General features: G+C 40.2%; 1 protein-coding gene across 3 annotated transcripts; it reads right to left on the bottom strand.

The window, feature by feature from the left end:
- Positions 1–223: 223 nt before the first annotated feature.
- Positions 224–14,966, bottom strand: GNG4 (G protein subunit gamma 4). Of its 3 annotated transcripts, XM_040598434.1 has the most exons (4): positions 14,829–14,954; positions 11,155–11,299; positions 7,940–8,045; positions 224–982 (listed from the first exon to the last, which is right to left on the bottom strand). In XM_040598434.1, the coding sequence occupies exons 3-4, from the start codon at positions 8,033–8,035 to the stop codon at positions 854–856; spliced, it is 225 nt and encodes a 74-aa protein (XP_040454368.1). In that variant the 5' UTR covers positions 8,036–8,045; positions 11,155–11,299; positions 14,829–14,954; the 3' UTR covers positions 224–853. The 3 variants fall into 3 exon arrangements, with proteins under 3 accessions (XP_040454368.1, XP_040454370.1, XP_040454369.1); XM_040598436.1 differs by lacking the exon at positions 11,155–11,299 and having other exon boundaries at positions 14,829–14,966; XM_040598435.1 differs by lacking the exons at positions 11,155–11,299; positions 14,829–14,954 and adding an exon at positions 8,287–8,386.
- Positions 14,967–16,817: the final 1,851 nt, after the last annotated feature.

The following is a 16,817-nucleotide window of genomic DNA, read 5'->3' as shown; positions in this document are numbered from 1 at the left end:
GAAAAACGTTCATTTACCTTTATTCTCCCTCCCTGTAAAGTCTTGCTCTCATTGACAAAAGCACCAAACGCTGCTTAGAAAATGCTATCCCCCCTCCCTGTAGCGATCAGGGCAGATTTACACCCTCCACTAAGACCCTCAGGAACAGCGGATATATTACAGTTCAGTTTCCTTTCTAAACTAATTTAAATCATTATCATCCAAAAGAAGATGCAAGCAGCCATGTTTTTCTACGGTTTTATTGATGCAATCCCGGTGTGCAACTATACATCTTCATTTTTCCTGTAGTTACAATGTTGCTTTACTAAGGTTGTTTTTGTAGTCGTTTATTACAGTCTTCAGAAAACATATTTATAAACACCACTTACTTTGTAAGACTAATCATTCCAAACATCATAAATCACTGGGATTTTTTCCTAAATAGTGCTACTTCACGAAAGGTCACACTACTCTTTTTAGATATAGATTTGTAAAGGCAAATGAATTAAATTCACCTACCGAAGAAAAATAAGAATGTTAAAAATAGCTTCAATAAATGGTATGACTCATTTAGGTCTCAGAAAAATCTATGACTGGCAAAGACATCTACCACTTGATACCGTACTCAATGCCTCCATTAAAACCCAAAAGAGTCTTTATGAAGAACTGAAATTAAGGTTGTACATTGGTCCAAAAGATAAGGATTACCTTGAATTTTTTGAAAAAATTTTTACCAGAAAATGTACTACCTCCTAAAAATATTGTAATTATAAGCTAAATATTGATATCTGAAGGAAAAAAAAAAAGCTAAAACTAGAAGCATGCAATACTGATACCAAATATCAGTAGAAGGCATTTTTAATTGAAAACTGACTCAAAGGATAGTACAAAAGAGTTTCTTCTCCCTAAAGGGATTTTCAGATGCAGGCACTGGAATAATAAGGGGATCTTCTCCAATATGAGCATCGCAATATGCCAATAAATCTGCTGCAGCCTTGGATACCTAATAGAAGAAAAGAGAGAACTACTGTAACACTTAATTCTGAACCAATCCGCGTTGCAGAAATATTCTTCATATATCATATGATAACGGAGGCTATCATAATTTAGGAGTCGATTGGTTTGTCCTTTAAATTACTAGGGACCACAACTCTGAATTTGCTCTTACTAGGCCTAGTAATCCTTAAATACATTTTATCTAACATAGTGACATGAGATGGTATCAATTTATATGATTTGTGTTCAGTTGTTGCTCTCCATCGGAAGGAAGGTCAGGAGCATGTACTCATTAAAACATGTATATGCTGATGGCCCATAAGCAATAGGGATTCTCCTTGAAGCGTGTGTTTCTGTAGAGGCCACCTGCTTCAACTCCTATTCCCAGTCTTTCTTCCCATGATTGTAAGGTTTTCCACAGGCTGCCTCTCTACCCTTTGCTGCTCTGGATGCAAAACAAACAAAAAATGTTCTTTAGGCACATGACCATGGGATTAAAAGAAATGACAAATTGGGAGAAACGCTTCATCATCATGTGTCATAGCTCTCATTTAAGCTAAATATTGCTCTTTTCAATCAAGTCAGAATAACTTACTAAGCGGAAGGTACTAGTCTAAGTAGCACCTTATTCACAGCATTAAACTTAAGCATTACTTCAGTATTTTTTGTCTTACTATTTTTATACTTCTAAAATGAACAGTTCTAAAGTCTTTAAATCCAGAATGTTGGTTTACACTTACTGGAAAGTCCTACAGAATATAACAGTGCATTGGCATACAACGTATTTTGCACGAAATAAAAACCGGAATATTAAAACATTTCAGTTGTAGCTGAAGCCTTGTAATCTTTGCAGCTTTGTGCCATAAGAATATTGGTAACATTAGGCCACTGTGACTTTTTTTTTTCCCCAAGAATTTAGAATGTATATATGAAATAGTTTTTTTCTGCTCAGTTAGCAAGGTATTTACCACTATCTGTATCTCTTTGCTTTGTTTAGTTATTGTGTTTCCAATATTATGATAGCTGAGAAAATTAGACAGGAAGTCTTTACAAAAAAGGCCTTTTCTCTGACCAGCATGACACCTTCTCCCAAGTCAAACACTGAAATTGGCATGTTTGCACAACTATAGTGAAGAGGAAAAACAAATCAGATTTCTGCTATTTTTCTAGCAGGTGCGTCATCACTGTTACCTTTACCTTCCCCACAGCCTGCTTGCTTTGGCATGAGTACAGCCTGTAGTAGGCTTCAAATTATGAAATTTAAATTAACTTCTGGAAGAAAATAACTGACTTTATTTCTAAAAATATGCCTTTGTAGAATGCTCAAACCCATAAAGTACCTAGAGGAAGCAAAGATGTTTAGTTCACTTAAAATTAGTCTGCCATTGAACTGGCCTGTAAGACAAAAGGGTGGGCAGGCACTATGGTGAACAATAGATTGCTGGACCAGCGCAAAGCAGGAGACCAAGCGCTAAACTGAGCGAACGAGCACTGATATTCAGAAGGACCAGTGCTTCTCAGAAGAGAAGCAGGTCAAACAAAAATGTTGGAAAATGACTTCAAAGTACAAAGAAAGGATTGTAATTCTTTTCGGAAATATGTCAGTTAGCTACTTGCTAAGCAATGACAGAATAATGAGGCTTAGGGTGTGAAGGCATGTCTAGAATAGAGGAAGAACTGTAATGAACGGAAAACTTAGGAATCCTATCATATTCCCAATTTTCATTTAAATTTACTTGTGAATTTTTAAAAAGCAGATTCTCCAAAGAAAGACACAATGTAGATGGACTATGAAATTCCTATCAAGCCCAAAAGAGATCAAAAGACAGAAAGCATACTTTTCTTTGCTAATGACCTATGTTTGTACCTCAGCAAAGTATGACCTAGTATAGAATGCACCCACTGAAGAGGAGGTTAGCATGTTTCCAGTAATGTTAGGAGGAATGAACCACCACAGCATTTTGGAGAAGTACTTTCAAGTAATGACAATCACTAGTACACTCAAAATTTGTTTAACATACATGTTTTCACTTTTCTATCATCCTTCAAGCTCAGCTGCTTGTCAAATTCAGGCAGTTCTATGCTCCAATTAATTTAACAGCTGGTCCTGAACTCCTGCATTCAAACAGAGCAAGCTAAACTCAGAGCCACAGGTGCCCACAAATAGCTCAATGACATTTTCAGTGCTGTGTCATCATAAACGTTACTGCCATAAAGCCGAATGGAGAGCTAGTCTGATTCTCTGGGGCACCGAGACAGGGTTTATTAATGACGCCCAGCACATTTCATCTTCCAATTATCAACCCAATGAATAAGTTATTTTATTCATGAAACCACCAAATTTTTTGAGTAGACTGACCCTACAAGAGCAGAAAACCAACACTGGACTTCAACAGACCGACCTTCCCATAACTGTCTTCTTTGCTCTACATATGGCTAAGCAACATCAGCCCGAGTATACTGCTCTTCATCTGATGGAAGAGAAGTACAACTTGAATCATCATTCTCAGAAGGGATAAACCCATTGAGTAAAATTTTCCTATAGGTTTCTCTACATATTACTGTGCTTTGCCATCACATAACAATAAAAAGGATTTTCACTAGCAAAAGCACAACATACATTTTTACACCTAACTTGTCCTCTAATGCTGGCAGGAATGCCATGAAGCACAGCCAGCACTTTCTTCAACATCACAGTGCTTAAATCACAAATTAGTTTGCTCTTAGACAAGCCATAGTACAATTTAGTAGAAAACAAACCTGCAACAAGGAACTGAGGAACACGACCACATTTCAGCACGCTGTCACAAACTAAACCTGTACTAGGCCGTGTATTTTCATCCTTTAAAAAAATAAAAGCTTTGGGGAGGAGAAATCCTCCTACTAGGATTACATTAGTTATAAAAGTGAATTATGGCCATTTCTTCACTAAAAGTGGACTACCTTAGGCTTGCACGGTGCAGTAATGACCACTCACTAAGAGGAGACCACATTCCAGGAGCGATGAAAACATTGGTTCCTGTGGCTGTGAGCAGTGTTGGCAAAGTCAGAACTGTAGCCAAAAAAAGAGCAAAATATGATGTTGCCTCCAGCAAGTTTCCTGCTCAGTGTCATTATTCAGAACAACAGTGGGGGAAGACCTCTGCATTGAGCATTGCATTAAGGCTACAGCAGAGACAGCTGCTTTAGCATATGTCAGCACGTAGAGATTGCCTAATGGCCAATACTGTGGTTTGTTACTATGCAAAATAATGTGCTGATCATCCTGTTTGTGACATGGAGGATGTTAAATGAAGGCCACTCTATCGTAGCTTTTACTCACCCTTAGGGTTATTTATAGCTGAATGCTGCTGGACAGTTTCAGAATAACTCTTACTAAGAATTAAAATAAACACATGTAATTTGAATATTCAAATGAAGCTAACACATTGACAATTTCAGCTCTCCTACGCGATACAGCTTGGTCTGCAGATTCAAAGTAACTTACACATATTGCAGAAGTGGCTAAAGAAAAAAATCAGACTCCAGTTTGATTGATTAATTCTAGTAGAAAGTTAACATTTCATTTTTTTTAATCTTCTAAAGTACATAGACAGAGGGGATGGAGTATGTATCACGCTGACCTCACATTTTATACAACTCTTATGATTCTGTACAATGAAAAATAAACCTGGTTTGTCAAATTACCAGAAGACAAAAAACCACAACAAAACACTCCACCCTGATGCTTTCAAGAATTCTCAGGAGGACTGTGGAATTTTACCATTGTATTTCAGAATAACAGAGGTGATAAAAACAGCCAAAGTTAGAATATAATCCTGTTAGCTGCACTAATAATTACAAGCTTCAATGACGGGGCAAAATGCTGCAATTACTATGTCATCTGTCTTGTCACGGATTGTGACTAATTACCATCCTTGCCATGACACCCACTCTGCTTATCCTTTACATCTAAAACAAAGAGATTCACGCACATTTATTGGCAATCCCACCACTTATCTCCCAACACTATTCAGAACCAGTTAGGAATATTTTCCACCTCCTTAAGAAAAAAGAAAATGGAATAATAACTGATACACCAAAATTCTTAAATGTCAGAGCACTCCTTTTCTGCTTGCAAAGAGAAGATTAAATAGTGCTTTATTCTGGGGACAACTCTAGTAAAGCAACAATATTATCTTTGCTTTCTCAACTTTACTCCTAGCGTCTTCAGAAGATGCATTATTCTACTAGTCATGAGGCCACTGTTCATCTGATTTCATTTAATATTTTCTAGCTTGGAACCTGCACCTCCTCCTTCCTACTCCTCCATTTTAATTCTAACCGTTCCTTCTGCAGGGAAGTAGGCAGGTTCAATTTACAATCCTTCTGGGATTCTTACAGTTCACAAAAACCTACTACAGTAATACTCCTTTCCAAGCACTGATCAATACACCAATAACGTCATCCTCCCCTTCTAAGTTGTTCTGTTTCTTTCACATCTCAACAGTGAATTACCTTTGTGGAACCTCAAAACACTGTGCTGCTTGCTGCTCTGACTGGTTATAGGACTCTATTTTCAATTTTACATCAGTTGAAAAATTCAGAACACAGTGGGGAATGGGCAACTATCAACATACTTGTAACTAAAAGATTTTAATTGAGCAGACCCAAGTCTTGCTGGTTACAGCAGCTCCTGTGCATGGAAAACAAAGTGCTTCTGTAGTAGAAAAATGAGCTCGAAATTCTGATTTCCCTAGTCAATAACACAGGCACCTTTTTAATGTTTACAATGTGGTCTTGTCTACTATGGGAATAACCACTTGGCTATAGCTACTTGCAAAACAGTGTTTAATTAAATTATTTGGAAAGCCCTGATCTTTTGTTAAATGTCTAACTAGTTTAAGTGGATGCAAAACACCACAAAAAAAGGAAGTAAGTTCATCTCTCTTCCTTTACAGTTATGATCTGAGAACTCAAAGTCTCCTGTTGAAACCACTGGGAAGTCTCTTGGTAAAATTTGGCTATATGGAAACACACACTTAACTGTTTCAAGATCAAAAAGCAAAGCAGATCTTGAGGGAATAAAAAGCCAACCGACCTCTTCTCACAATCCCTCATATACTTGTTCAAAGAAATTCTAGAAATCAAGACATAAACATTTTGCAAATTGTCTTTGGTTTATGTTAGCACAGGAACCCTCAGACTACTGAAACACATCAGATTTTCTTTCGTGCCTTTTTGGTCCCAAGCTGTTCTGAGAGGTGAAATAATTGCACTTCCAAGCTATCTTGTTTTTTAGGCCTGCCACGCTTGCTAATAACTGCGTTCTTTTTAATTAAACTAACTATAAAAAGAACCTATGTCTCTCTTACATATGTAATTAAGAATGTTATACATCTAACTAATGAAGCTATCTGCATAAATGAGCTAATGATGTGGTATGTGAATGTTACCACTGATTATATAAAAGCAAGTTTAAGACAATCTACTAAGTATCAGCAATTTCAACTTCTAATAAATTGGGCCATGTTTTCCCAACCCTTCCCTCTGCCACTCACGCGCACCCGTTCCTTCTTGCCAGTTCTGCTGTTTGTGCAGCTGCAATGTGACCTGAATCAGGGGACTAACCCCACTGAACACTGAAGAGGCCGACCTTCCCTTACTGAAAGAAATATAAATACCTGTTCCTGTGAACAGGCATCTATTATGCGATTAATTTGTCAAGATACTACACAAGACAGAAACTATAGTTTTGCAAATTCAATGGTCTTACAAGACCTTGCTAAAAACTGCGACAAAATGGAGCAACTGAAATGTCTGCTTTCATATAAGCAATGCTCATGTGAATTGCACTAACATTTCTGAATTATAAAATACTACCTTTCTAATTAGTGAGTTTATGATCTGATACCATTTTAAAATTGTAATTATATACTATTGTCTCCATGCTGACTACATACAGAGTTTCAGCACGCTGGATGGATGGACAAACAGACTTGATTAAGATCACATGAAGAATTTAATGTACAACATTTCTAAATTGTGTTAGTGAGTTTGTAACCTCAGTTATAGTTTGTAACAACTCAGTTACAGTTGTTTGCAGAAAACCTGATATTTAAATCCATTCCTTTTATTCTAATCTTTCCATCTCTGAACTCTTCTTACTTGCAGAGGCTGGGTTTTTCATCCAAATAATTATTCCTTATTTTCAGAGGTATAGAGAGAGAGCACGCACAAAAGAGATGAGCATTGCTTTCTTAAAACTTTCTATGGCACTACTAGTTTTTAGTGCTTGATTTATTCACAAAATTTTAGCCTAGTGGAATGCAGAATGATGGGCAAGAATAATCCACAGGCTTTTCTGGTTAAAAATGTTGAGAACCTATGTTTAATAGTGTCTTTAGTTAAAACATTTAATCTACATAATCTACATACATTAAAGGCATGATAAAACTAAATCTCCACATACGACAGGCTACCAAGTGTGAAGAATCATAACTGAACATCGCAACTATACATGTCTTCTGTGCAATGACATCTGTGCTAAAACAAAACAAAGCAAAGCAATTGAGCTCAGCTTATCGTTACTCAAAAGCACTGCAATACTTAAAGACTTATTCCAGTTCTCAAAGGAGGAGAACTGAGAAACCTGAGCTACGCTTATATTCAAGCTACAGGTGACAAAGAAGAGCACCTGTGCATCTGCCAGCTGATTTTAAATATTTCACAAAATATCGCTTTTGACAGACGTAAAAAGCACTCAATACAGAAGAAGACCAGAAGCCAGTCTTCAGAAATCACTTCAATCAAACCAAGCAGTTAGTACATAACTAATTCACAGTACTGAATATTGTTTCATAGCTCAACACAAATATTATTTTTTATTTCAGCTGACTGAGTCTTCCTGCAATATTAAAGGAAGGCTGTACCACAAACTAGTGAGTGAATTCAAAATATCAACAGTATGTCTAAGTTAGTTTACCTTCATCCTATCCATGTATGCTTCCATTTTTAATTGCTCCACAGCTTTCCTGGCTTGAGATATATTGGTTGTACTGTTTGCCACTAGTTCCTTCATTTTGTTTTTCCTAGAAGAGACAAAGTTGAGACAATTTAGAAGCGCAGGTAGCAAATACAGCAATCAGTGAGAGGACAGTTATCTGAAATCTAGCCACCCCTCACCCACCACATTGATATTGCCAGGCTGTAGGTCACAAATACAAACCAGACACCATTTATTTCTGTTATCTTGTTCAATAGCACCTTATTCCATTACATATTTGTGTTCTCAACTGCCAGTATTCAATCTGAATTCTGCAAATAACATACAAATGCAGAGCACATGGCCATTATTTCAGTGTAGAAATGGTTGCCCTGGTTCAGACTGCCAACGCAGAACAGCTGTTCACAAACAGTCCTTGCAGCCATTACGCAGGTTTGCTCCAGTTACACCTAGTAACATGAAAACAAGTTCAGAAATGTGTGCAATGGAAACGAATGCCACACTGCTCTCACCAAGCATCAGGAGAAAAATTTTAAGATAGAGAACAAGTCAAAATTCTGACTATAGATTTAAAGAGTTCAGAGATGAAGTAACAGATTAAGAAGAAATAACGTAGTTGCTTCCAACTTTTTGCTTACTCATCCCCGGTGAAGACGAAAGACGACTAATAACCAGTACACTATACTATACAATACAGGAATGCATTACTTTAAGAGATCTGCAGCTCTTGGGAAGGGACATCTATTTAAGGTACGTCAGCGTCTGGTTTTCTTGCATTGCTACTCCCTGAGGGCTTGAAGTCAACTTGCTATCATGGGGTCCTCAGCACTGTTACCAAATTATTTAAGATGATTACATTTGAACCTCAAATAAACTTACAACACACATGCCCTAGGTGGTCTACAGGAGACCTCGGGTTGACACCATTATGCAGCGCTGGTCCAGCACAAGTAACAGTTACTATTTTTCAGTCATAAGAAGTTGGGCTAAGCCCACATGGAAAGAAAGGTAAGACAGGATACAGATGACCTAGACAAGTCTGGTCCTAGACTAGTCCTGGACTAGTTATACTACCTAATAAGACTTAGGTGCTGAGGTTTCAATCAGCCAAAACATTCGCCTATGATCCTGTATATATGGTATGCCACAAGTGGCACTTGAAGCAAGATTAGTCTAACACCTAGTGTTAGAAGCCAATACAAAGTTAGGTGATGCAAAGGACACAGGGTGTAAGAAGCAGATGGGATGCAGGAGAAAACGCAAAAAAGGAGGCGTTTTGTATTGCTGCCAAAAGAGTTTTAGGCTCAGGTCTTTCAAAATGAGTACTTCCAACTTATTTCTGGACAAAACGTGAACACACCTAGAACTACACAACAGCTTACCTGACCCAATCACTGGGGTATAAGATAAAAACAGGAAATTAAGTAGGACACAGAAAATGCTCTTGTAAGAAAAAAAAAAAGTATATACAATGTCTTAAGCATTTTAAAGTTAATAAAAGTACACAATCCAGAGTACAAAAAGAATGGAGGAATAACTTTCAAACTGCTTTGACTCCACAAAACACAGATGTTCAAAGATAAGGCAAAGACAGATGTTTCTTCTTTCTAAAACTGGTAACCTGTGCTGTAAAATGGGATGGTGGAATAGAGGAACCACACTCAACACTAACCTGCAGAGGCAAAACAATTTTTTCAGCACTTGTGTAAGTCTCAGCGGGGGAAATGCTACCTTAAAATACATTAATTGTGCCAAATAAAAATAGAGCTTTAATACATGCCAAGACAAAGAACAGGTTTTCTCTACACATGTCACTTGAATAGAATGCACGCTTCCCCCTTGAAAGCACACTGACAATCTAAAATCATGTCAGAACACAGTAGCTTCTTTTTTTTTTTTTTTTCTGTCTTGGTCTTTGTTTACAGTCTTTTAACTCATATTCCTCACAAGGCACAGGATTAAATACATGTGGAGGAACTGGCTTTTCATAAAATGCCATGTATGGTACAAAAACCCACAGCCAACTGTCTCCAAACAATTTTCACATTTGTTGTGACTTGTAGTGGACAAGCAGAAAGGAAATGAGACATTCACAAAAGCAGGAGGTTCTGAATTACAGCTCATCTCTGGACGTTTTGTTCAACTCAACCCCCTAGCTTTTAAGTCGTGACCTATCCATAAAGATAAGAATAAACACATTTATCTTTGTTTACAAAATGATACCCTCACAAGTATGAATCATTTGAATTTTCTTATCATCTCCACAGCTAGACTACTAATGACCACTGAGCCAAAAAAGGCAAAGCTAAATGAAGTCACAGAGCCATCTGTACATTTGCCACAGTCCAAGCCTAGAGGCAAATTTAATTTTGAATAATACATTTAAATTAAACTGAATTAAGCAGCTGAAACCCCATGAACAGTCCAGAGAATTCCAGATCTCCCAAGCTTTTCTGGCAATTCATTCACTCAACCCGTAAAAAACATTAGAGCTAGACAATTTGAACTGTCACTGGCTGCATCAAAGTTGGCGAGAACACTGTTTCTAGTACCTCCAGCTAGTTTTTAAGTATCTACTGAGTAAGAAATTGAGTTAAGAGCATCACGGAATTTTGAAAAGGCTATTAGGCACAAAAACACTTCAAAAAATCCAAACCATGTTCCCAAAACAATGCCACAAACGTATGTCCTTACCTATATTCTGAAACAGCAAACGGGGGAAAATTTAAAAAAGAAAATGTGTACCTTCTCTGGTAAACTATTTCACAATATCAGAAAACAATCAGAATAAGAGGCTTCATACAAAGAACTTTTAACAAGAACAATGTCTGGCACTGAGAGTTTCAGCCACTGGAGAAAATTTCCACTTATCCCAAGTAAGAGGTTTGTTTATACTCTGAAGCATAAACATTTGTTGTTCCAAATCCTGCTCCTACTCTGGCCTTTACATGCACTTAAATATTTAACTACCATATTTCTGGAAGTGCTTAGCATTCATTCAAATATCTAATCTCTTTTCTTCACACACACAGTTCTGGTTCCAGAACTTTGCAAGATAGATTTCTCCTGTTTCACATTTCACTTACCAAGCTACATATATCTCTGCCTTCTCTCACTCTCTGCAAATACAGTACATATTTGTGCATCAGTTAAGTTACATACGAAGTGATGTTGACAATGAGAATTGTACTCACTTTAAAACCAGTCTGCGATGAACTGGTCCTCTTTGCAGACAAAGCTTTGGCTGAGATCTGGTTCTGCTCTCCTTAGGACCTCTGATATTCTTTAATAACCTCAATATTCTTTCATGAAATATTATTGTTACTTAGAAAAAAAGCTCTGGAGAGGAAAAAAAAAATAATTACAGAAGAGTCTATTACACACCCTCTCCCTGAACAACCATCCCGTGGAATGTTTGGAAGTCACCTCCTTCAAAAACCCTCTTGTGGGATCTCTCTCTGTGTTTAAGGCTGCAACCTGACAAATGGCTCCGACCCTTTCTCCTAAGTAAGCTTCTTTTAACCAGTCAGGTATTCCAGAGGCCTTTAGATCCCCAGGAGGGCACAATTAGCTTTGTATTGTATCTGTGGGGCTGCCTACAGAATCATAAAACAGTTTGGGTTGGAAAGAATCTTTAAAGGGCTCATCTAGTCCAACCTCCTGCAATGAGCAGGAACATCTTCAATACCTCGGTTTCTTAGAGCCCCATCCAGCCTGACCTTGAATGTTTCCAGGGATGGGGCATCTATCACCTCTCTGGGCAACCTGGTCCAATCTTTCATCACCCTCATTAAAAAAAATTTTCTTCCCTTCGGCCTACTGCCACAGCCCCTACAAAAAACTCTGTCTCCACCTTTCTTATAGGCCCCCTTTAAGTATTGAAGGGCCACAGTAAGGTCTCCCCAGGGCCTTCTCTTCTCCAACATGAACAGGCCCAGCTCTCTCACCCTTTCCCCACAGGAGAGGTGTTCCAGCCCTCTGATCACTGTTGTGGCCCTTCTCTGGACCTGCTCCCACAGCTCCATGCCTTTCCTGTGCTGGGGTCCCCACAGCTGGACACAGCGCTCCAGGTGGGGTCTCACCGGCATGGAGCAGCGGAACAGAATCACCCACCTCGACCTGCTGGCCACGCTCCTTTTGATGCTCAAAAGGAATTCACTTCTCCCCATCTTTTAGAATACCTAAAAAGCCTTGAACCAGAAATTACTCAGCTGGGTTTGCTGATGTCCATTCCTATTGTTTTTCCAGCAGCCCCCTATTAAGTTTGATTGATACAAGTCCTGATAATCACCGTAGTTACAGTAACTATGTTAGTGATCAGACTACGTGCAGTCTGCATGTTACTGATGCATGCCAGCGGACCTAGATTATATAGCAGCTCATTTATCCAGTGTATTTTTATGCAGTGCACTGAGCTCATTAATCTAGTCTCTGTGACTCCTTTCTTTACGCGAAATGCTGATTGCTTTAACAAAGAATAGTGACAGCAGCTACGCGGCCTTTTTCAGCCAAGTAGTTTCTGCTGACTGGCACACCGTGCTAGCCAGCCGCTTCCTAAAGCATTGCTCCTGAAAGCTGGGTAGCAACAACCTCCGAGCCAGCTGGATTTTCTGGGGTTTTGGTTTTTTTTTAACCTCACACAAACTTGATCTTTTTCTGGGTGCAGTCAACTCATTTGTACCAAAGATCTTAATCTCTAAGGTTCATGAAAATGCTCACAAAGAACAACTTTTCCTTATTTGTTTTTAGGATAGACTAGACTGTACCCAACAGCACTTCAAACGCCAACTTATCTTATGATAACCCAGGAAATTGCATAAATATTTGCACATACAGCTTAACCTTGCATAGGGGTAAGGAGTACAACCTACATTTACTGAACTCTAGAAACACTTGTTAGTAAAATGCAGAAAAAGCCTGAAAACTTGATAAACATAGAAACAAAATATAATTCTCAAGCTCTTCAGTACAGATTTCTACAAGCAACAGGGATGAAAAGCTGCACTGCAATTTCTCCCCCCCCCAACACTTCCAAGTATAACTTTAACACACCATAGCAAAAAACTGCCCAGCAGAATTCAATCTAAAAAGCCCTAAACCCAGTTGTTGCCTATTACTTTCTTTCAGCAATCTAAAGCAATGGATCTGAAATTACTAGACCAGAGAACCTTGGAGTTCATGACTCTGAAAAACACCTTCTGCACAAGCTCTGTACTTCTTGGACCATGCAACACAACACAAAAGTCAACCCAATCATGCAACTAAGTCCCAGTGACAGTAGCAGGAATCATCCTTGAATCACATTCTAAATTGCAGAAGGACCGCCACATTTCGTTACCCACTTGCAAATGCACCAGAAATATAAACAGCAAAATTAACAGCCTCACAGCTATTTGATGCAGAAGTAGCATATCCAAGGAATTTTAGGCGAAGGAAAAAAACCACCAAAAGAGAAGAAAAGCGTGAGGGGGAAGAAGGTAAGTTCTACAGTTGCTCTTTAGGTAAAAGAAACTTCAGAAATACCCCTGCACTAAAAGCATAAGCTATCTGTGCTAGCATCACCATCCACATGACATATGCAATTTCCCCTTCATCTGCAGGGCACAAAGAGCCAAAGGGGACAGGAACACCGGCACCTGCTATCTCAGTTTTTACTCCAAGATTTACCACACCTGATACAGCTCTGTAAACAGAGAGGGAGGCAAAGGAATCATTTTGTTTTCTCTATCCCATGGCTGCACAAAGAAATAATAGAAAATTACTACAATTTTATATTCTGTCCACTATGAAAAAGCTTAGGAGCATAAGCAGAAACTATTGAAGCCAAGACTGTTGTTTATGATAAGGACAGAATACAATTTTCATTCCATATATATGGCGACTACTGCTGATCATGTAACAGCAAAGCAGTCAAACTTCACCAACTCAGTTTTTATCATAGGTACTATACCCAGTCCAACTGTCGAGTTCCAAAAATTCCTGCCACCATGCCCACATCTTTTATAAAAAAAAAAAAAAATCACCTTGCTTCTCAACATTTAAAAGCCTAAGGAAACAATGGCTGGACCGATGTGACATTTGACAAAGACAATCTTTTCGTGCAATATATTTACCACTAGCATACAGGTTATATGCACGTACAGGCCAGCAAGCCATCAGAAAGCCTGAAACAGAAAGTCGATTCCTACCTACTTTTTTACCTCTTCAGCTAACTTCAAAAGATAGTTGTGAGCTTTTAAAGAAATATACGTGGAAGTTTGAATTATTCCACTTAAATCTTGTTTAAAACGTACTCGAACCAAATTGTTACGTGTAGAGAACACGCCACCAAGGAGCTTGGTTTTATCACCTGCAGGGCAGACATGCGTTTCAAGTTGTTACTGCGAGTTTTCTGTCTGACTGCGCTCCCTTACTCGTTCTGCCGTGCAGCAGCTCCCAGCGCCGCACGTTCCCCGCTCCCGCCAGCAGTCAGACCGACTGACCCCCCCAGCAGTCACACCGACCCCGCCATCGGGGCGCGCCAGCCCGCGGCGAAGCTGCCGCCGTCCCGCGCGTCCCCTCAGCCCGCCGAGGGACCAGGCGCCCGCGCGCCCGGCAGCGCCCGCCCCAGGGGCAACCGGGCTCACGGCAGCCTTCCCGGAGACGGACAACACCCCTCCGAAGCCAGCCCCAACCAAACCCAAAGGCCGGAGCTGACCTTTGCGGATAACGGGGTGTTCCCCGCGCCCGCCGGGCTGCCAGCACCGTTGTTTACCGGCGGCGGGTTGCCCCGGTCACCAGAGCCGTCGCAGCGAGGGAGAAACCCCCGCTCCCAGCCCCGCTCCCGCCGCAGCCCGCCGGCTCAGTCCCCCCTCGCCCCACCCGGTACCTTCTCTCACCCCTCCGGCGCGGCGGCGGGGTGTTGCCCGGCGCCCTCACCGTGCGGGGCCGGCGACGAGCAGGCGACGAGCAGGCGGCGGGCAGCGCGGCACATGGCGCGGCCGGCGCTGACGGGCGGGGTGGGGCGGCCGCCGCCTCACGCTCCCCCCACCGCCCCTCCCGCCCCGCGCAGGGCGGGAAGCTGCCGCTGCCCCTCAGAGGGAGGCGAGGCGCGGGCACGGCTCCGCGGCCCGGGCCGCCCGCGGGCTTTACCTCCCTCCCTCCGGGGCAGCGGCGGGGGGGGCCCCCCTTTTCACTGCTGCAGCCCGGGCCCAGCTGGCGCCAGAGGTCAATCAATCACCCAAGTATTTCTAAAACATGGAACCGCCAAAGCCTGTACGACAAGGGTAAGAGCCCATAGTGCCTATCTCCTCCTCACGCCCAACAAACGAAGGATGAAGTAAAAAAGAAAAAAAAAAAAAAAAAAAAAAGCCCCAAAAGGAATCACTGTGGAAAAGGGAGAGCTAGGGCTCACCTTGTCAAGGCTGGTATGTCAGAACGTGAGGATTCAGCGTTATAGATCGGCTTTGACATACTTCTCCATTACACATTTGAGAGCCAAGCATAAAGGTCAGTGACAGTTAAAGTGCCAATTAACATTTTTAACCAAAATACTTGTCTGCTCCAATAATTAACACATTGGCAAAGTACCATCACTGCAATCTCATTTATTTTGTTCCTCAGTAAGGTGGCTGTTCCCTCTGGAGAGACAAACATTTGTCACCCTTTCTTCTTACCCTCCTGTCAGCACTTTTTCTCATTCCATCTTAATAAATGTGACTTGGACATGTATCTGCTTTATTTTCTGTATGAAAGAGAACAGGGCAGAGCCCTTTTTAAAGGTGCTTTGGAGCAAGGGCTGCCTCTTCAAAGACTGAGTCAATGGCTTTTAGGGTGGTGGCGTGGGAGAAGGAAAGGCATCAGGAAGAGGATAAACATTACTGAATGTAAATAGATAGGTTCACCTGTCTACCTTAACTAAAGTTCCAGAAACTGACTGGAAACTTACCTAGCCCACACTGCTGAAGGTTCCATTGCATCACCATTCTACAAAAGGCTCCATGCTATCAGACACAGAGCACATGTTGGGTAGCTCAAATAATCAGTTACAAAAAAAACAAAAAAAAAGTTATATTTATAAGTGGGGAAAATAGCTGTTTTGAAATGTATCTTCATCATGTATTATGTAGATATGTTTTCCTTTAATCTGCAAACTCCTATGTTCTACCACAAACAAGAGTCTCCTACCAGAGTTAGCCTACAGGCTTTGAATGCGATACCTGTAACAGCTAGCATCAATTTCTGTTCCTTGAATCTACATGAACTAGCCTTAATGAGACTTATATGGGTTTTATTCAATTGTGTTAGAGAATCTGGATTATTTTTTTTTTTTTCCTGAGAATGCTAGTTCAAAGCTGGAAACCGTGAGCAAGCTCACGCTTTTACTCTACTTTCTGCTGGATAGCCCAGGACAGTTTGAGATTCTAATCAGACTAGTCACACATATATCTTAATCCTCTTTCAAAAGTGACCTGCCCAAATTATAAAATACACAGACTATTACAGAAATCCAGATGCAAAAACAGTGGCTTTCTGACCCCACTCAACACTAATGACAAGTATATTTCTACACAGAGGTCATCTGTCATTGGTCTGTAAATTACTACAGCAGCAAAGAAAACAGAGCTGCCTGTACCTTTAGAAGCTTAACTAATGTTCCTGTGGATATTTTTCAAGTTGAGCAGAGGTTTAAATAGTATTTGTTCTATATTTTCTGTGATAGTTAGCAGCATACAGAAGTGTCACTTCTATTTGCATATGCAAGAAGAAAAAAAAAAGACAACACAGCTTTAAACAAAATAAAGCATGAAAAAACCCAAAAGGTAAACTTAAGAGTTTGCTAGCAGCAAACCAGGTGATATTTTCCACCACTGCTCTC

Source organism: Falco naumanni, chromosome 6, assembly GCF_017639655.2.
Source record: "Falco naumanni isolate bFalNau1 chromosome 6, bFalNau1.pat, whole genome shotgun sequence".
NCBI lineage: Eukaryota > Metazoa > Chordata > Aves > Falconiformes > Falconidae > Falco > Falco naumanni.
This window is presented reverse-complemented; position numbering and strand designations above follow the sequence as displayed.